This window comes from Dunckerocampus dactyliophorus, chromosome 1 (assembly GCF_027744805.1).
Source record: "Dunckerocampus dactyliophorus isolate RoL2022-P2 chromosome 1, RoL_Ddac_1.1, whole genome shotgun sequence".
NCBI classification, from domain to species: Eukaryota; Metazoa; Chordata; class Actinopteri; order Syngnathiformes; family Syngnathidae; genus Dunckerocampus; species Dunckerocampus dactyliophorus.
In genome coordinates this window covers 31,277,039-31,298,975 of record NC_072819.1, presented here as the reverse complement: position 1 = coordinate 31,298,975, position 21,937 = coordinate 31,277,039, and the positions used below count along the sequence as shown (strand labels likewise).

General features: G+C 39.8%; 1 protein-coding gene across 9 annotated transcripts in view; it reads right to left on the bottom strand.

Moving 5' to 3' along the window:
- The window catches only part of si:dkey-151g10.3 (serine/threonine-protein kinase WNK3), a 61,524-nt gene that overhangs the window by 19,995 nt on the left and 19,592 nt on the right, over nucleotides 1–21,937 (bottom strand). For 7 of the 9 annotated variants that reach the window (XR_008570321.1, XM_054775195.1, XM_054775221.1 and 4 more), the window contains exons 2-10: nucleotides 20,164–21,280; nucleotides 5,345–5,517; nucleotides 4,504–4,724; nucleotides 4,006–4,163; nucleotides 3,813–3,901; nucleotides 3,512–3,731; nucleotides 3,072–3,381; nucleotides 2,878–2,993; nucleotides 2,575–2,790 (exon numbers count right to left, since the gene is read on the bottom strand). Coding sequence is in view for 8 of the 9 variants with exons in the window: in XM_054775195.1 (XP_054631170.1) it covers nucleotides 2,575–2,790; nucleotides 2,878–2,993; nucleotides 3,072–3,381; nucleotides 3,512–3,731; nucleotides 3,813–3,901; nucleotides 4,006–4,163; nucleotides 4,504–4,724; nucleotides 5,345–5,517; nucleotides 20,164–20,856 (2,196 nt within the window). In the remaining variant the exon portion in view is untranslated. The remainder of the gene's footprint in view (nucleotides 1–2,574; nucleotides 2,791–2,877; nucleotides 2,994–3,071; nucleotides 3,382–3,511; nucleotides 3,732–3,812; nucleotides 3,902–4,005; nucleotides 4,164–4,503; nucleotides 4,725–5,344; nucleotides 5,518–20,163; nucleotides 21,281–21,937) is intronic. The other 2 variants (XM_054775204.1, XM_054775232.1) reach the window with 2 other exon arrangements.

The window sequence follows — 21,937 nt, the reverse complement described above, 5'->3', positions numbered from 1 at the left end:
CTGCTTTGAGTACATGAGCTATGTCTGCACACACGCACACACACACACACACACACACACACACACAAACTAGTTACATTTGTTGTCAGCTAATGATAGCAATTTGGCATAGATTAGTTTAGCTACTAATGTTAGCTATCATGGAATATGTAGCCTATTGTAACAACTACATGAATGTAAGTTGTCGATCACCTCTCTGAGACCACTTTTGTGTGTGTGTATGCACTACGGACATTTTTTTAAACCACTACTGATAACAACCGGCATTGGTGTTGCATACAGTCCCTTTAAACGTATTTCAGCCTTAGTTTAAAAATATCAGAGGGTATTTGACTATTGAGACAGCTCCACTGAATGTACCAGGGAAAACCCTGCATGAATGCAGTCAGTCAGATAAACAGTGTCAGAGGATTATGAAAATGATTTGTGGTAGGGTAAGTAGTTATTTGAGGAGGGAAAAAACATAAAATCCGATGGTAGCATAGCTTTTTCTCCAACTGTAAACCTCATCTAGTAAAGTCTCTGGACACAAATCACTGACTGGCACTAAGGAGTAGTAGAAAAGAAATATTTTAAATAGGATCCCAGCTAAAGCGACATCATATAAAGAGTATATACATTAGATCAGGGATAGGGAACCTATAGCTCGGGAGCCAGATAGGGCTCTTTTGATGTGTGCAACTGGCTCTCAGACATTTCTGAACACAATAAAATGTATTTATTTATATTTATTTATTTTTCACTGACATTTTGAAGTACAACATTACAGAAATGAGTGTTTAAAAATAACGTTCAAATTATAAAACTTTCTTATGCATTTTAATCCATCCATTTTGTACTATAATGCGGGTGGCCGGAGCCGATGCCAGCTGCCCTTCCGATATTTTCCTGGTCAGAGACCAAAACTCCATTATTATTGGATAATGCGGTAGCCGTAAACTTCCATCCTTTAATCAAATAGTCAGCTAGCTAATTCTGCCGAGCAAACTCTTTTGACAAAGAAGATGGTGAAAAGAAATAAAGATACAGAGCACGGTGTAAAACCATGCAGCACCAGAAGTCGCATTAATGGTAACAAGTATTTGATTTCTTATTGGTTAGCTTCAGTATAATGTTCTAAAAAATAACTTACCGCTAGGGATGAGCGAGTACACCACTATCTATATCTGTATCTGTTCACCCATCTAAATGATCTGTGTCCATACCTATACTCTGACTGGGCGGAGCATAAACCGGAAGTAGGCATGGTTTATCTGGAAATGGGTGGGGCTTTAATCAGCACATTATTTTAAGTCTGAAATTTACAAAGATTGATCAGAATTAATTATATTTTATTGTTTATTATTCAGCTATATGTGTACTGTGTGTGTGTGTGTGTGTGTGTGTGTGTAAGTGATCTGTAAGACTTTACTATTTACTTTACTACTTTACTGTGTAAAGTTGATGATTCATGCAAACATCGAGTGATGGCAAACACGGAAATAATCTGTCAGCCTTGTTCACTGTAGTTTTCTCAAAAGCACCGCGTTCAGTACTACATGCAAAGTTTTCCAACTGACTTTATATCACCAGCCAAATTAGAAGCAAGCAGACGAAAAAAAAACCCAACAAATCACTGGCAGTGACCAACGCAACACGAGCCGTTTCCAGCTCTGTCTTGTCAGATGCACCGCGTACAGAAAAAAACAAATTTACCAACTAACTTTAAATATCATACAAACCGAAATAGAGCGAAATACAGAACGTGTGAAAGAATGAGATACAGTACATGGCTCAGTCGCTCAGACAGTAGCGAGTCTGTCTAGGTAGGGGCGGTCGCTGTGTATGACTAGCCAATCACAAAGTGTAAAGAGTGAACACATAAGTAGTTACCCAATGAGGATTTTCCTTCATCACGATTACGGATAATGTCGAGCTGTACACGTTTCATGCTCGTACTCAGCAGAAATGCATTATCCGTAACGGATATATCCGGCTCATCCCTACTTACTGTACCTGTTAGTCTTGTTTAAAAATGCACACATTTAGTTGTATTCAGTGTTAAAAAAAATGATATGGCTCTCACAGAAATACATTTAAAAATATGTGGCTTCCATGGCTCTCTTAGCCAAGGTTCCCGACCCCTGCATTAGACCAACGAATACATCATGATTATGGCTTAAACATAGTGCAATGATCACTAAATGATTACAGTTTGGGATGGTCTGGATCGGAGTATACGCCATTTCAGGCAAATGGTGGTCATAGCAGATACCGACTGTTTTTCGTACCCCTCCGGAATACCCCCAATACTTTTAAGGCCTTTTGGGTACATAGAAAAAGTTTTCGATCTTACGAGTTCAGCTCATAAAAATGGGAGCAAACAATGTTGCGTTTCTATTTTTGTTGAGTGTATGAAACAAAGGTTTAGGGATGTTTCTAGACTATAACATATGACGGCACCATCAAGGATAAAAAGTGGTATGAAGATGGAATTGTCATATTTGTAGAATCACTGTAACGTAGCGTGTGATGGGCCCCATCTGAAAGCAGCCCCCGCAACTGATTAAAAGTTAGTGATAACGCTCCTTTCACCTGAAAATATTGCTGAGGTATACTTGGTGATACCTGTGGAACCATGGTGGTGGGCTGAAGAAACGTCTGACCAACAGGTGGCCCTCCGCTTTGACCGATGGACATACTGGACAGACTGACACTGTGGCCAACAGGGACACTTGGAACGCCTCCGCCTTCACCAGATGGGAGCCTCGGAGGATTGGCCAGTGTTCCTGTGCATTGTGTCTGCTGTTCCTGTAGGGAAATAAAATAGAGGATAATCAATGTAATTCAGAGTTTGCTATTATTTATGACTAAACTGAAATCAAGTGTTATACATACACATGTAGTCATGGGCTGAGAAGTTTGAGCAAGGGCGAATGATTCCCCTGGCTGAGAGTTTGACTGGCTCTGTCCATGTGCATAAGATTCACAGCTGGCAGACCCAAGGCTCTCCCCTTCAGAGTGAAGCATAGTTTGAAAATGAGAATGATAAAAAATGTAGCATACAAAACATATCATTGTGTATATCTGACCTGGCAGGCATAGTGTTGCCCCTCCGACAACATTCTGCAGCCTGACATGCTGCTCCACTTGAGGTGGGTCCTCAGATTCGTGTCCACCTCCTCCACCAGTCAGTCCAGTTGCCCCTGGCCCCAGTGAAGATGGGCAGAATGGACGTGTATAAGATGTTACAGTGGAGTCCCGTCTTTCTTCAAAGCCTTGCTGCTGTTGGAGCAGCTGCTGCTGCCGCCGCTCCCGTGACTTTTTTATTAGATTCACTCTGTCCCGAATGGATTTCCCCACCACCTTGGCATCACTCTCGTGGAAGAAGCCAGACTTTACCTTTGAAAAGAGGGAGATGGATAATAACACTCTAAAAGTAGAATCTGGGTCACAGGGAAGTAGGCTACCTTGAAATGGATGATAAATGAGCGGTAGGATTTCCTTTTCTACCATTTAAATATTGTCTCACCATTTCCAGAGCCACTTCCTCGGCGCTGTCGTTCTCCAGGTCATAGCTAAACTCAATGGCCTCATTATCTTTGTGTTTCCCCTTCAGCTTTTTGGGCTCCTCAACCCAAATCCTTAGAGCCAAACATTCTTGGGTGCCTGTGTCTTCCTCTGCTAGCTCCACTCGGACCCCTGTGTCCTCACCAAAAAACGCGTGATTTAGGAGGTCTCTGATGGACAGTCTGTGGAAGAAAGCAGGAGATAGTTAGAAAGGTATTGAAGGAATTTTGCTTGACACAGTCATAAAATTAAAACTTGCTTACCTCTGGCTCTTGTTCTGACGTATACAACCTTCAATGATCTCTTTAATCTCTGGGTCATTCACTTTATCAAAGCTTGCTGGTTTTATACCCTACACAACCACATACAGAAAATAGCTGAAATGCCTAAATTACATTTTGTACCAATATTTGTTTTCTTTTTCTTTCTTTTTTTTTTTTCTTTAAAGGGACTCACGCTTGTCACTTTGCGATAAATCTGAGCGGCATTTTGACACTCGGAGTAGGGATATTCGGATGTAGCCATCTCCAGCATGCACATCCCAAAGGCGTAGACGTCCACAGACTCATCATAGTGTTCCTCATACATCTCTGGAGCCATGAACTCTGGGGTTCCTTTAAAGCAGAACAGGTAAATACAGCTTCACCCCCATTACTTTTTACATTTGTATTCATTATTAATATCCTTATAGAGCCCAAGAGGGACCATTAGCAGGTTTTACAATCTTTACAGTGTGCAGTTTCCTCTCTCCTTTGCTTAAATTGTCCATCAAGTAGAATTATGCTTGTCTAAGTGCTGCCCACATACATTTTACAGTGACTATCAATACTAATCTATACAACAAAAGCAGTTGAGGCCTGCTATTAAAATGAGTGCTGAATGCAATTCATATTCATTGTGCTGATATAGCAACCACATGAATTGTTTTCAACACGGCCTATTTAAAAAGCCTACCTATGACGCTCTTGGCGAATGAGGTCCTCATGAGGGTAGCGAGTCCCAGATCACCTATTTTGACAGACCCAGTGGGGCCCGTGATGAAGATGTTGTCACATTTGAGGTCCCTGTGGACTATGGGAGGGGTTCTGGTGTGAAGGAAGTGAAGGCCCTTCAAGATTTGTCGACACCAGCTCCTCAGCACCTTGGGCTTCATTACCTTGAAGCGCTTCAGGTAACTGGAGAAAGAGACATAGTTGCATGAATATTAGATCACTTCTCCGAATAATGTCTTTTTAGTCTGAGTCAAATGAAGATTGAGATTCTAACGACATGACTATACTAAATTCATTTTATAGACATGTAAATGATAATGTTTGTACTGTAGAGCTACCCAGTTTTCATTTTTGAATATTGCATTATCATATAAACTTTTGCAGTTAAGGGCTGTAGTCTACACTAAGCATTGTAGCATTGATGCTAAAAGTACAAATATTTTAATGTGCACTTCACCAGTTGATATGGCCTTTTTACAAAACCTACTACCATTAATATTGTGCTGGAGCTCAAGTGAGCTGTGATGAGCATTATTCTGCTCAATAAAACACAGGTATGGAAAAAGGAGTTCTGTACATTCGGAAAGAGATACAGTAACAACCAAGGAAATGTAGTCAAATACCAATCCCTATGTTACGCCACAGAAAATTATAACCACAACACTCTTATGTTGTGGCTAGTAATGCAATACTTCTGTGTATTTTTAATAGAAATGTTTAAAAGTAATTAAAGGGTCATTAAATGTGTCTGTGTTACAAATGACAACACATGAATGTAAAGCTATAAATGACATACTACATACGTTTTGAGTGTTCCTGAGGTCATGAGTTCAGTGACCAGTACAATGCACTTTTTTCCACGAAGTACAGATTCCCAAGAGTCATAGAAGCGCACAATGTTTGGGTGTTGGAGCCCCTTTAGCATCTCTGCTTCTTCCTTGAAGCGCTGCTGCTCGGCCTTGGTCAGCTTGCGGTCCTGAGATGAAAGGGACAGGCATTAGGCATTATGGTATGCATTCCCATAATGATTTGCACTGATTTTCAGTATATACTTTCACTGATTTCTTTCCATACAGTATATACTTTTCCATCATGTTCATAGAGAAATTTACTCATGATGATGGCTTGATAAAAAAGGCCTCTAGATGGCAGTAGCAACACAGTGTTGCACCAGTGCTGGGACAACACCCTGAGTTTGGAATGCTCGGATTAGGGTTTTATGCTGCCGATCATCCATGAGTGAGATCAGCCAATACCGACACCAATCACAAGGATTAACTGTACATTTTTCAATTTATTTATGATGAGTGCTATTGGCATGGGCCACCGTTTGACAATTCCAAGGGCCCCTGGTAAATAGATAAATATTAAAAAATAAACCTTTGGGCGGATTGTTGTTTTTTTTGTTTTTTATTTTTATTTTTATTTGTGTGAAACTATTTTTGTACTATTTGACACAAACTCGAATTTAATTAGCTGAATATTTTGGTGTAATAGGAATACATGGGAAATAAACAGTTCAATAATTATTTTTTAGCTCAAGATAACAAAATCAACAGAACAAAATAATACAAATAAATATCTTCATTAAATACAAATCTGTCCTGCTGAATTTAGTCAATTATTTCTGTTTTATTTACAACTGGCAACATTTAAATTGTACACTTCTTTATTTATCAAGCAGATCTCCACTCAAACAGTGTGGCCATTGTCTTTATGCTATTTTGTGCTCATTTGTCATTATATAAAAGGCATAAAGTCTGAATTCAACGGTTATAATAAAAAATAAGAGTTGAAGCAAATATTCTTTGACCCTTTGGTGAGCTACTCAAAATCAGCCTGTGAGCTAGGAGACTCCTGTGATAGTATCACCATCATAAGGCTGGACACATTATGCGTTTTTCTTCATTAAACAACCACACACAGATCGTGTTTGCAGGACAAGACATAAAGTTTTTATTCCAACACATTTGTGTGGCATCTGCCACACTTCTCCAGTATGGCCCAAAGAGGATGTGGCAGAAATCCAATACACTCACATGAGCAGCATCCCCACAAAGGGACAAAGCAACAATTAACCAATTGCTGTGAAACAGTCCAAAAATGTTTGTTTAAATAATATATGAGTCATATAAGTCCAGTAAAGATGCACAGGGGCTCTGGTCATCCCTTCAAGGATGATATGCCATCTTGCATTTTGTTTGTCTTTTGTTTCCTTAAACTTTTTAAATCAATTATGTACCTACTTGCCATTAAATTGCCATGTCTTCAAGTTCAACTCTCCTGAATGTCAAGTAACAAGGAAACTGTCCTAATGAATGTGAGCATGCTCCATCAATGCTAACAAAAAACGCATTTTACAATGGCGCAAATACTAACAGGCAGGCCTCCCTATTTTTAGACATGTCACAAGCAACTGTTGTTGACTGCTTATTCCACAAGTACAAAATACAAAGCATTTCAGGTCCTTGGTCTATTGACTTTTGCTGACTTTGAGACTGGGAAACATGGGCATAATACTATGGCTCTGCAAGACAGACTTAGTGTTTTATGTTAAAGCAAAATGTATCAGAAAATAAACAACATCAGAATACGTACAAGACAGATCAACAACAGCCAGTGTCACAAACAGGCCTCACTATAAATAGGAGTCATCATAATATAAGCTTTCCATTGATCAATTGTATTGATTCTTCTGTTTTGTTTTACAAAGCTTCAACTGAGCCGTAAATGTACAAAACATGTCTGAACTGATTTTCCTACAATAAAGGTCTGTCTCTATCACTCAGGACATCTCTGCATCTCTTGCAGTCCGTGTTTCATTTTTTCCTTTGCTTTCAAGACTTGTTCAGTGTCCTTTTCTGGAAGTACTGGTTGAGACAACCTCTCCACCCCTCCCCTCGCAACAGCGAAGAAGTATCAACAGAATGGTTGCTCGTTGTTGCACTATTATGGCTAAGAATAAGTTGTACAGTTGAAGCCCTTCGTCAAGCGTTCATTCGTGTGACGCCTCAGTAACTACCTTAGGTAATGCTTGTGTAAATGTGGCTGCCTATATTTACTGCTACCTGTTTCCCCCCTCCGATCTATATTAATCATTTTGTCAGCCGTACCCACGTCTGTTTGGGTACTTTGTGTGAGTCACCACTCAAAGGCTCATCCATGATCCCCACTGTTTAACACAGCTTGATTGCCACCTCAGCATCCATTGTGTCTCCTTGCGTGGCATCACTCTGTTTCTAAGTCTGCACAGTTCACACAGAGTTCACTTGGTAGAATTCTGTCTAGACAGACTTGCATTCTCCATATCAGCATGCGTCGATTAGGGAATTAGGGCTCATGCTCGTCAAGCATATCATTAAAGCATGTGAGGAACTATTATACACAGCAACACTGCCTTCATACATGTGAACTAGGGCTGTCAATTGATTAAAATATTTAATTGCGATTGATCGCATTTTGTCTATAGTTAACTCCTAATTAATCGCATTTAATCGCAGATGAAAAAAGTTTGATCTATAATAAGTAGGGATGTAAATCTTTGTGGTAAACGATTCAATACGCAACTATGCTAACTACATCAAATTTTATCTAAAGGGATATCAGTTTTTGAAATATGGGCCATGATTTCATTCAAAAATAATGTACAGTAAGAAATCCCCCAGTTTTTGAATGTTTAATACCAGTGGCGATTTGTCCCACTTTGTTTGACAGTCCTTGAACGCACATTCTGCCATTTTCACACGCTGCACAGACAGATACTTTATTCATCTCCAAGAGAAATTCACACAGATGGACTACTATACTGTATTTTTACCCTTTTTGTTTCACCTCATATTTGCTCCCAAATGCTGATACTATGTGGGAATGCATAAAGGTAAGATTTGATTGCCTTATTGTGTGCTAATCTGCATATTTGTGGAACACAACCTCTCTGAAAAACAACTCCAGGCTTGTACTGGTGGATGGTGAGTCTGTATTCATTTCATGCTTTTAATTTGATGTTGTTCCTGTCATAGTTTTACACGATACATAATAAGATAAATCGCTACAATGTACGTATGTTTTATTGGTGTGTTGATGACTACCTCGTGCGCCGCTAATGCTAGCGCTGCTAGCTCTTCCGTCATGATCACACTTACAGAAGACGCCACATAGTTGTCCTCGGCTATGCCTGCCGTTAACTTTAAAAAAAAAACACTCGTTGGGATACTCGTATGTCAAGATACCACTGTAGAAATCGTTCAACTACTAACGTTCACTATCATTGAATGTATTGCCCATATGATAACCACACCATGACTCCATATTGTCGATTGCTTCTCCGACACTGCCTTTGTGTACAGCATGTGTGCGAGACAGCGATGAGTGACACAATCATGAACGTCGGTTATTTATTGACATTTTATGAGAATTTTGGACATTTTTAGGCCTTCAATTCAAATGATTGGATTTTCTACTTTTTAAGATACTCTGTCAATTGCTTCAAGTTGCAATTAATCAACAACTGACTGCTGCTTCTTCTTTTCTTCTTTTCCTTTCAGCTTTTCCCTTCAGGGGTCGCCACAGCGAATCAATTGTCTCCATCTAACCCTGTCTTCTGCATCCTCTTCTCTCACACCAACTACCTTCATGTCCTCTTTCACTACATCCATAAACCTCCTCTTTGGTCTTCCTCTAGTCCTCCTGCCTGGCAGTTCCAAACTCAGCATCCTTCTACCTATACCTATATATTCCCTATCTCTCCTCTGGACATGTCCAAACCATCTCAGTCTGGCCTCTCTGACTTTATCTCCAAAACCTCTAACGTGCTGTCCCTCTGATGTACTCATTCCTGATCCTATCCTTCCTGGTCACTCCCAGAGAGAACCTCAGCATCTTCATCTCTGCTACCTCCAGCTCTGTCTCCTGTCTTTTCCTCATTGACACTGTCTCTAGACCAAACAACATCGCTGGTCTCACCACAGTTTTGTACACCTTTCCTTTCATTTTAGCTGAAACTCTTCTATCACACCTGACACTTTTCTTCAAACCTCGACCTCTCTGGCTTCTCCTCCACCTGTTCCCTGCTCTTACTGCAGATCCCAATGTCATCTGCAAACATCAGAGTCCATGGAGACTCCTGTCTAACAACAACTGACTGCACTGTCAATCAATTATCAAAGCTTTCATAAGAACTTTAACTTTTATAATGTTTATATCTACCCGTATTTTAAATAAAAAAATTTTGTTGGAAATTGTTCTCCCAGTTCAGTAAAGTTAAAATAAATACATTTTATTGTAGCTAGGTGGCACCCTTATGAGACTGAGCAAAGACTTGGTAAACAGAATAAAATATGAGTTCTAGCCACACACCTGACATTATTTGGGAAGCGTGATGAGACGTCTGGTTGAGCATGTCAAGCTACAGGTTAAGTAGCCTCAAAAAATACCAGACAAATGTTAAGAATTTGTTTTGCAAGGCCCGCTGGATAGATGCTAGGCGGATGAAATCAGTGCCTTGGCACTTGAGCACTAAAACGTCTATTTTGGAAAACACAGTATGAATATCACATGTCAGTGGACTAAGGGATACTTGTTGCTCCTTACATTGATATGGAATTGAAGGACTACTGCGCATTAACAACATTAAGATGATTACAGCAATTACAGACAAGAGGAGCTTATTTCTGTTGTTGAGACATGAGACTAGTTATGTGTGTTTGCCTGCCTGCAATGTGCAAATAAGCATCTGGCAATCCAAGGTGGCGGGTGGTTGGGATTAGATTACAGTAAGCTACAACAGATCACAGTAACAGGATAGATAGCTGGAAAAGGGCTGGCCCACATGCTAGATTAGAACGGCAGGCCAGTAGGCCAAGTTCACCAACTCCAGTACAGCATTTGAACTGGAATAGCATTCAAAGGTATAGGGAGCATGTATGGGCCCACGAGGCCACAGTGAACATATTTAGTGGCTTCTTCCCTGAAACATATAACACACAGCTACATCTGCTTTTGTGAGAACTGGAAGATAGACATTCTTACAGTTCTTACATTTCTATTAACACAAAAAAGGTGTACAATGCTTTAATTAGTGTACATCAATAAAAGCTGACAAATAATTTGATACATTGCTTCAAGATTGTCGAATTCTGATTCTGACAGTTTATTAACAGTTTATTAACCATGGAAACGGCCAATTTGATGGAACAAAACGCTAGCAGAGAAGGCCTTTCTGGTTCTGACCACCCCCCACTAGAGTAAACCTGCCAGGTGTTTTGATCTTGCGGATTTTTTGTAGTCTATTGATTTCACTTACACTCAACTAAAATATGAATGGAACACTTCTGTTTTTGCTCCCATCTTTCATGAGCTGAAGTAAAAAATCTTAAAGACCTTCCCATGCACACAAAATGCCTATTACTAGGGGTGTCACCATACACCATACACGAGATGAGACGATGCACGATACTGGCTTCACGAGAAAAAGACGAGATGATATTTTAACATTACTTTTAAGAAAACTGCAATGACAAAATATAGGAGTGGACAAACAGACTTTTTTATTTAAATGAGTCACAAAACAAAGCAGCTACATTTTGAAATGTTTTATAACTTTGTCTTGCTTTTAACTGAAGAACATTTTTCCCCAAATTGAAACAAAAACAAAAAATTGTAAGTTAAAATAATGACGTCAGTTGTAGCTACTACTACTGAATATTTATGTTGACGTGTAGTTATGTATTATTTGTATGTTATGTATTATTTTTATGTTCACGCTAAAAGAACTACAGTTCCCACGATGCTTAGAGTGCCGAATCAGAAAGTAGTGAATAAGTCCGAAGTGGCCCGAAGTAGACGCTCGTATCAAATGTTTTGATAGAAGTCATATACAACGATCGTGTTTTGAGCTGCATATGACTTAACGTTTGATCAAATACAGTATAAGTAAGTTCGATCAAATGTAGAATTACTACAGCTTCTGCTTGAACATTACACCATTGAAATCCGATGAAAAAAGCACCCGTTGAGTGACGCTGGGAACACCGAGTTAGGTGGGATTGCAAGGTGTATAGTGTGTATAGAGCACTTAATATGTGCTTCCAATCCTGCCTGCGCTTCCATATTACGTGTACTCTGTGTGGGCTTCTTGCTGCCCTGTTGTTGCGAGACAGCTCTAAACGAGAAATATTGTCACGTTTGAATCTCTTTTATAACTAGCAAATATTGCTCACAAGTCTGTCTTAATCATGTCAAATGTGGGTAAATGCTCTCATTCAATGGCGTTTGGCATCTGGAAAGGTGTTCTCTTCCCATCCCCCATTCAGTAAAACTGCACATTTTGGAGTGGCTATATTTTGTGGCCTGCCTGAGGCACACCTCTGCAATAATCATGCTACCTAATCAGCATTGAGATATGCCACACCTGTGTGGTAGATGAACTATTTTGCCAAAGGAGACGCGTTCACTAACACAAATTAGACTGATTTGTGAAGAATATTTGAGACAAGTAGGCCTCTTGTGCACACAGAAAAGGTTTCAGATGTTTGAGTTCAGCTCATCAAAGACTTGATCAAGAACAAAAGTGTTGAGTGTATATTTTTGTTGAGTGTATGAAAGGTGGTAGTTAGGAATGTAAGTATTGAGGAGCGACAACATTTCTGCATTAAAAACAAAATAATTGAAGGCTTTCCTTCTTAAATAAAATCATTTTTCTTCTGACTCTTCAGGAAGAGTAACTGGCTGATCGAGTGAGTAAGGACATTTACACTTCTACTTTTTGATCTAGTTGGTATTTATGCGATGTGTCCAAAAGCCTTTAAAGTTTTGTAGCCTTCCCTTTTTTGAACAGTTTCTACTGACTCTCTGTAACAACTTGTCTGCAGTGTTAGTGTTCCTGTCATCAGTAGCAACAGAATCCCCATTGATGGCTTTCTTGCCCAGGGGCAGAAAATGTGTCTGGTCAGCCTGGGTCGATCCATCCCATCTACCTTTAAAAAAAAAACAGTGCATTTTATTTTGTAACTAAATTTAGACTATCATCAATACTTCTGTATGCCATGACCTCGCCTCATGTCAATGGTCTTTGGTAATTAGAATCAGCTGAGATCAGCTCAAACTCCTCTCAAAAGCTTTTTATTACTGATGTTTTCCCACTAAAGTGATAAAAACAGGAAGTCTCTCATTCTTAACCTGAAGCAGTGCTACTCTTATGAATGCACAGATGCGGTGAGCTGGTCCAGTCTGGGACAACTGGGTTGAACCAGTCAGATCTCTGATGCCACTGTTCTGCTGTCTGTGCAGGGTTTTTGTTCCAGCCTGACAGGCCCCGGCTGTAATTAACTCCCTGGATCACCCAACATGCTTACTCACACACACAAATCACGGTGGGTGAGAAAGTGAAAGAGTGCATGGCTGATACATACAGGAGCATATGTGGGTACAACTTGCACACACAACTGGGATACATGTGCAAAAACACATCCACAGAGGAAGCCAGAAAGGAAAGTCTACGAATAAAATGCAAAAGAGCACTGTGGCTGTGCTTTTGGGTGTGGAATTCCCAGGGAGTGGTATAATAAATAAGAGCAATGGTGTCTGCACTGTGAGATTTAATTTCCCACTCATTCATGCTGCGTTTGAACAGCTAATCACCTAGCGTCCCTGTCTTTTTCAGACAGAAGAAGAAAAGTTAGGTGCTTCCCTAGCAAACAACAGTTAAAGAAATGTATAGCCGCTAGTCTGATAAATGGTATTCTTAAGGCATTAAAGGAAATTGCACTTTTTTAAAATTTTGCCCATCATCCACAATCCTTATGTGACACTTGAACACACGTCTTTTGCTTTTTTGTGCGTTCTAAAGATATACAAACAGCTAAAAAGAGGCAGCTAGGAATGCACGTAATGGGATACAACTATTCTGCCAATAAAACCTTCTGAAAAAAGCGCCAACAGTGCTCCATTTAAATAATGTGACCTGCATATTAACCGAGACACAGCGACACTGTTATTGCTGTTATTAACATTGTTACGCCGCAGAACTACTTTACTTGCGTAGTGACACCTTGCCATACCACTCCGGCTAGCGACTAGCCAGCTAACAACTATCTTCAACACACACTCTCTCATAGCGCCGTGGCGCTATGTCGCTGTGTGACGCGTCCAGGAAGGAAGTTCCGGGAAAGCTTAAAACGACCAAAATATGACAAAATACCGTAAGTATTTCATGCTATCATGAATGTGCCTGTTACTACATGGATACAGCATGTATATTAAACGATAAAATGTTGTTAGAGGTTTTTGAAAGTGTTTTTATAGCGGGCTTTCTAGGAGGAAGAGGTGTGTCTCATTATGTGCATTAATTAGCTGTTTCTTTTGAGCAGTTTTTAAAAAATATCTTTTAGTATGCACAGAAAAGAGAAAGACATGTGTTCAGGTCTCACATACGAATTGTGGATGATGGGCAAAATTCCAAAAATAGTTTTCCTTTAAGATTCGTCATTTGTCATTACCAGTTAGAACTGTCTCATCTTTCCGATCACTCCTTTAAAATGTCACTGCACAGAAACTCCAAAACTTCAAAAATCAGGGGTAAATGGGGTGGCTCATGTGACCAGAAAGAATGTGGTACTTGATCCAACAATACCAAGCCTCAGTGCGCACGCGTGTGTGTGTGTGTGTGTGTATGTATGCATGAGTGTCCTCTCTGCATACTGTATGGTTGCTTAGTATTAGCTAGACAACTGCTCTCTGGGAGGGATGCCATAGTAATCCTCTATTTGGATCATCAGTCTACCACTCTGTCTCTCAGCTTTCTTTCTCACACGCAGCGTCTTCGCTTCTCTCATCACTATTGTGTCATGTTTCTCACACTCTCCATGTGTTTTCTCTCCGACAACAGACTCCCACCAGTTAAAGGAAAACTGCACTTAAAAAAAAAAAATGTTGCCCATCGTCCACAATCCTTACGTGAGACATGAAGACACGTCTTTCTGCTGTGGTAATAATGTAAACATTAGGGTCGTTTTCACAGGCTTGAACAAAAAATGCATTAATTAACTTTAATTGCCAATTCCTCTGCCTTTATTCCTTTCCCCTATCTATCAAGGGCAGACAGGTTTTTCAAAATAAAGTGTATTGAAACATTTGTATGATGTTTGATAGATATTTTATTTATTATACAAATAAATTGTGGTCAATATGTAAATAATAGGCTATACATGAGTGGTCACCAACCTTTTTGAGACCAAAGTCCCTGGTCTCAGCCGTGAACCTGCACAAGATCTCCCCACCTCCCAAAACAAGCGGAATACAGTCAAACCTGTCTTAGCGGCCACCTTTATAGAACGGCCACCTGCCTATAGCAGCCACTGAAAAATCCCCCGCAGCAAATTTACATGTTATAGACCCTGTGTATAGCAGTCACCTGTCCAACGCGGCCAGCGGCCACCCATTTTGTCTCTCTTGGTCAATATCTGACCGCATATAGCGGCCAAATTACAAACTCAAGTAGAAGCTTCATGCACGAAAAAGTTTTGTTTTTCAATCAATGAAGCCGTCGTGTGTAGACTTTAATTACTGAGTCCTAGCTCAGTCACAATCATTCACAAGATCCACACAAACTGTCAGTTGTTCCACATAAAAAAGCAGTCTTCTTTTGAGCTTGCTATTTCCTGGTCAAACATGTAACTTTAAGAGCATTTGCACCAAAACATTACCGCAAATAAGGCTGGGAACAGGACGCTACAATAAAAAAAAAACATACGCTAGCATGCATGCGGCAGCGGGAGCAAAACTGAGTTCGGTTGTACTTAATTGAAGTATTTTAGAATGTACTCACGTTATTTTTCATCAATCCTCATCCACAAATCCATCAAAGTCCTCATCTTCTGTATTCGACACAAAAAAGCCGTCTTCTTTTCCGTTCGCTACTAGTCTGTTAACGTGTCAGTTTTATTCAGCTCCGAAGCAAAGAAGGAAACTTCTCCTGTTGCTTCTGCCAACTTTATTTATTGAACGCGGCCACCAGACAACAGCTCAGAACACACACACATCTCTCAGCATCGTCTCTCCTTCCTGCTTGCCCACAAGGCAAAGGTTAAACAAGCCCCACTACATAGCTGTCCAGACAATGCCTGTAACAAGTGACACCGTTTATTTCCTGGTGTGAGACAATGTGCACAATGTGTGTCAATACTGTAATGCTGCTTGTTGTGGGGAAGGAGAGACTCACGTCGCCGATGCACTTTAATGGCTTTATTAACAGCGGAGAACACTGCAGGACTTTACATCCACGCCAACATAAACACACTTCCCAACTCTCTCCAAACTCACAGCTAGCACTGAGCCTAGCTCTCCTGCTCGGGACGCCCACCGTCACTTCCCGTTACTTCCTGATGAACTAAAGCTGTAATGACACTCTGCCGTATAAAAAGTAAAATATTAAAAACAAGCGTAAGACATTACTAGCACAGCTTTGTTCTGTGGGTCGTGGATATATTCTATCAGTTATTATTAAGCCTCTAGCTTCCTTTTAGTAAGTAAAAACCTTGGCTATGATTGCACTACATTGTCATGTAGACCTACAAAGTACACTTGGAAGAACAAGAGGTGAATAAATGTATTGCAACTGATGTGAAACTGATGAGGGGTAGGATTAAATAAGCTGTGCTTCTTCCTACTCCTTTTTGGACATGCAAAATTGTGAATTGTACTATGTGATGTGCTACTGTTTGACTCATATGCATGTTCAGGATGAATTAAAACCATGAACCATGAACCATGATAATAACAAGCCTAGTAGTGCTGTACAACTTTTATCCGCAGTCCACAGTGCCCTCTACTGGTCAACATTATTCTTATCATTTTTCCCCCTTTTTTTCTTTGTTTTTCCTCTACTGGTCAACATTCAAACTGGGCCCCAACCTGTCTATAGAGGCCACCTGTCTATAGCGGCCACTTTTGCAGACTCCCTCTAGTGGCCGCTATAGACAAGTTTGACTGTGTGTGTGTATATATATTATATATATATATATATATATATATATATATATACATACAGTATATATGTGCTTTGTGTTATTATTGGTTGTTGATTTCAAGATTTATTTCAGCTTTTTCTCATTGTGCCTTTTGCTGTATTTTTATAGTTTTTGTTGTTTTTTAATTTGATTTTGTTTCTGACGGGCACTTTATGCACCCTACTTTTGTGGTTCTTGGTCCGGGCTGGGCTTGTGGCGTCAGCTCCATGAGCAAACCACAACTATTTGGCTTGTTGGCTCAGTGTCGTGGACGAGCAATGCAGATTGAGGAGAGAGGGGCTGGTCAATGCGCGACAAAGTTTTCCCTTAACTTTGGCCTCCATCCATCCGTTGTCTACGCTGCTTATCCTAATTAGGGTAACAGGGGTAAGCTGGAGGCTATCCCAGCTGACTTCGGGTGAGAGGCGGGGTACACCCTGGACTGGTCGCCAGCCAATCGCAGATATATTTATTTTATTTATAAATGTGAGTATTTATGTACATTGTACATGTATATCAGCGGTGCACACTTTCAAAATGATCTACCTCTCACTATAAAACATATAGCATACCGCTATTTCAAATCTAACCGGTTAACTTTGCAACTACCATAAAAAAATACTAACGGTTACTATTTCACATTCACAGTTTCACTGGTAATCAAAATAGTTGATATCCCTCAGTAATTCACAATTCAAATCAATATGGCAATAATGATAATTACACATAATTCCTCAATAGTTGTGTACATAAATATGTCAGAGACTTTTGAAAACTATGACATTCTTAGCAAGCAGCGGGTGATGCTGTGGGACCCTGCCCCCTCTCAAAACACTCACAGGTGGCTCAGTTTTGTGACATAAAAAAACTATGAGAAGAATTGACAGAAAAATGTTCATTTGTAGTTTTAAATGTTTTGTTTTTATATTTGTTACTCTTTTTCTCACCCACAGTATAATTCCTCTCTCCTACAATGTCCATTACAATTACATGCACATGCGTCATGGGCAATTATGCATATTAGACTACGACATCATTTAGCAAAAGTCCCCTCTTGATAAGTTGTTGCTCCTCAGCAAATAGAAATCCCCACAGCAATCAGCGGCTCCTGTTGTGGCATGTAAAAGTGCATTTTTTATTTTTATTACCCAAATTCTGGATAAAATAACTCAGCAGTAATATGCATGTACATACAATAAAAGTCCTCATTACATTTGTAGCAGCTAGTTCTATACAAAAAAAAATGTGTCAGTGTGTGCACGTGTACTCCATTACAGAAATGTGTTTACTTGTTATTGTTGCTATTATTGTATGACTATTATTGTATGACGTTTTTTATGTGTTGCCTTGACTTCGGCCGTATTGTCATTTCAATCATTGTTAGTTTATTTTATAATTGTAATGTTTATATCAAACTGGATGTGCAAAAAGGAAAAGGAGGCCAGGGAAGTCTGGACTTCCCTACTGAGACTGCTGCCACCGCGACCTGGATAAACGGAGGAAAATGTATGCATGAATTTTTCCAAGGTGCTGTTTTTGGTTTGCATGGTTCTAACTTTCTCTAAATAATTAATAAATGATCACTGTTTCATGGTTGAACACAGCCTATTATTAGTAAACAAAATAATGCATATTTAAGCAAAATTTTACTTTTTTTTTTGCCAAAATTAAGCATTTTGAAGCATATAAATGGCTAAATAAACAAAAATACAAATGTTCGGCATTTAGAAGACGCATTTAAAGACATATGTAGTATTCTACACTGGTCACTAGGTGTCAGTAATGTTACTATAGCGATGGGCTATCAAGGGCAGTGATGTTCTGCATGCTGTGTTAGAGGTAGCTTTTAGGAAATGAGTCTGTAGAGGAAGAGAACTAGGTGTTGAAGTGCTGAACTGTCCATGCTATGTTTTGAGCATCTGCCTGTAAGACATTGTGCCCTGTGTCTATTTCAAATAAAAAGACTGACTAATTTACAGCATCCTGACATGATGTAATTCTGCGTCCATTAGATTACATTGATGAGACAATAGCCACCGCAGGAAGTACACTGTCCAGAAAAAAACAACAACAAACTCTCCCAATGCTAATGTGTGAGTCTATATTATGTTTTTTTTTATGTCTGTCTTATTTTCGGGTATTTCTGTGTGGAGTTTGCATGTTCTCTCCGTGCGTGCATGTTTTTTCTCCAGGTACTCTGGTTTCCGTAGTGAGGTCGTAAACAGGTTTTCTATGCTCTAACTACGAAAATATTCCATTTATAAATAAGAAATCCTACTTTGCAGAAATTCACTTATCACAGTCGGGTCTAAAACAATGTTTTTTTTTGTATCAAAAATATATTGAACAGTAACACTTAAGTATCGAACCAAACCAACCCATGAATTTCTGTATTGTTGTGCCTCTAGTTGTTATATATAATGACTTTTCAAATTTCTGACATATCAGCCTCCTCCCAATTATTGCATGCTTCTAATTTACGCCCTGTCCTTGCTGCAATTTACGTAAATAAAGGTCCCGATATTAGTAGTTTGCATTCTTGCTTCAATTGCTGCTCATGTTTTATTAATTCACGGCATTATATTTTATAGTAAAAAAAAACTAAACATATGCTTGCTGGGCATTTGCTAAGGTGCCAGAATGATGTTAGTTGTATCCATTTGCAGAGACACAATGAACAAATTATGCCAGCTTTGGGGACCGACGAAAGTAGCTTTGTTCACATTTGAAAAAAAAAATATTTTTTTTACATAAACCTGTCAGGAACATATTCATGACAGGTTGGTGAATGAGTATAACAGCAGAAGTGGTGCTGAGGGGTTTCACACACAAAAAAAGATAGTAACAGTTGAATTAGCTCCAAACCAAACACATGAGTTCCCTCACACAAAGCCAACAGTCAAATTAGAGGGTATTTTACAACACTGCTTTCTTTTGTAGTTTCCACTCTCCCCCACAAGAATGTCTTCCACTAGATGTTGTCTTCACTCCATGTTCTCTATTACACTCAGTGTAAATAAATAATAATAATTCTCATGAAGTATTACGCTACACAAGGCCTTAAATACTATATTAAGTTAATTTGACAGATCCAACTATCTACGTTAATCTTATTAAGTTAATATTAGTTAAACTAATATTATTAACTTAGAGGGTTGGTAACAAACTATGATTGTTTTTGGGTTGTTTTTTTTAAACACAGAGTGAATCCATCTTCAGAACCCTTAAGAAGTTGTAAGGTTACGATGTCACTGATGCAGAGCAAAAACCATCAGGCTCAAATCATGCAGCTTTTTACAGAATGACATGTAGCTACAAAGCAATGAGAGCCCATGAGTCTATAATTCAAAACAGTCCTAGAAAAGACAGGGATGTTCCTCATTTACATCCTGAAGTGCAGTCTCACAGCATGAATAGATCAGATAGCAATATGGAGATATCAAAGTTTTAATGAAAAGAGCTCCTGGATGCAATTCTATACATTGAAAAAGGAATGAACGTGTTAGTGCTCCAAAGCACATTATAACGGTATCAGACATGCTCTGGTTTGCACCAAAGTCAGTAAACGCAAACTATTTAACATTATTGTAGTCTGAGAATTCAAAGAAAATTTATCGTACCTGAAGTTCGCACCAAGCCACCTCCACCCAGGTTTCCGTGTCCAGGCCTTTGTACACGGTCTTGAAGGCTCCTCTGCCCAGTTCAATGTCAAATTTCAAGAACCTGCCACCAGGAGAAGTGGCCACAGCTTTCATCTCCGCCTCCTCCTCTTCACGGTCTCTCTCCTTTCCTTGTAGGGTGGGTGAGGAAGGAGGGCCACCCCTGCCAGGCTCCTGGCCGCCAGGGCAGGACGGATCCTGGCCCATGGCAGCGCAGGACACAGCTCCTCCCTGTGGGAAATTGGTTGTGAAGACTGGGTCAAAGGAGCACAGCTCCAAGTGAGGTGCACTGTGGGGGGCTTCTGGGAGAACCACCTCATCCTCCTCCTCACAGATCTCCACACTCTTCCTGAAGAAGCGCTTCTCTCTCCTAAGACATTTCTGGCCTGTGTCAACTGGCAAGGTGGGCGTTGAGAAGAAAACTGATTTGACTGGGGTCACCATACCCTCCTGATGAGCTTCTCCTCCTCCATCCTTTCCTCCTGTCCTTCTCCTCTCCTGAGGCTGGGATGGGAGGAAGCCCGCGGGGGTGCTGCATGTCCTGTCCCTATGCGTGTTGGAACTACCCTCCTGGTCCAGGTCCTCCTCCTTCTGACCATCTGGTTTATCAGAGGATTGCTGTGTGCCCGTGGGCTCTCCTGGGTCTGTAGCCATGGAGAATTTTCGCTCCTCCGAGACCTCCTCCACACCTTTCCTTCTCCGCCAGTCGCCGTCTCTCTGTCTCTTTGTTCGCTCTTGATCCCGGTTGACCAGATGTCTTTCTTTCTGTCCTACAGGTATCTTATGAAGGTTAACTGTGGTCCTTTCCCTACTTTCCTCACTCTCTGTATGTCTTCAGTACCTTACAGAATCCACATAAAAAGAACGAGACCACATGAGAACAGCTTATGATCTCCCTTTCCTTTGCAGCATCTTCCACATTTTCATCACAATGCACTTGAGTCCATCACTAAGCCAAGTAAACAGCACACCTTCAAGGCCTTATTAACGCACTAAAGCAGCAGTCTTTTCACGCGCCTGCTGGGAGAGCCACAGTCCTTCTAGTTCCAAGTGCTGAGTCAATATCTTCACGAGAAGCCTGGAACACAAAAGCAACACAAGTCAGACATTTCGAGGTGGGAATGACAGTATGCTATCATTTTATACCAACTCTTTCAATAAGTAATGCAAATGGGATGGTGAAAAATTTACATAAGGAAAGATCATATTCTGTCAGTTGTATCTCACATATTCAATTAATATACAGTATACATACTATGTATACTATGTACCGTATGTATATTTGTGTGTGTATATAAATATAGTGGTGTGAAAAAGTGTTTGCCCACTTTTTTGCATGTTTGTCACACTCAAATGTTTCAGATCATTTTAAATATTAGTCAGTCAATGACACAACTGAATGCAAAATGCAGTTTTTAAATGAAACTTTTCACTATTAAAGAAGAAAAAAAATTCCAAACCTACATGGACCTGTGTGAAAAAGTGATTGCCCCCCCTGTAACTGTAAACTAGTGTTTACATTATTTTACTTGCTGAGTCGGTCGTTGTGGTTGTACTCTTCATCGATGCAAATGTGTACTGATTTGGACAAGAAGAGGTTAAATAATGTAAATTGTAATGTTGAAAGTACATTTTGCTTTTGTTTTTATTAATTTGTTATAGAACGACTATAGATTTTTGTTGTTTAAAACATATGTATGAATTGTTGATCAATTACTTTTCACTATAGTTGATA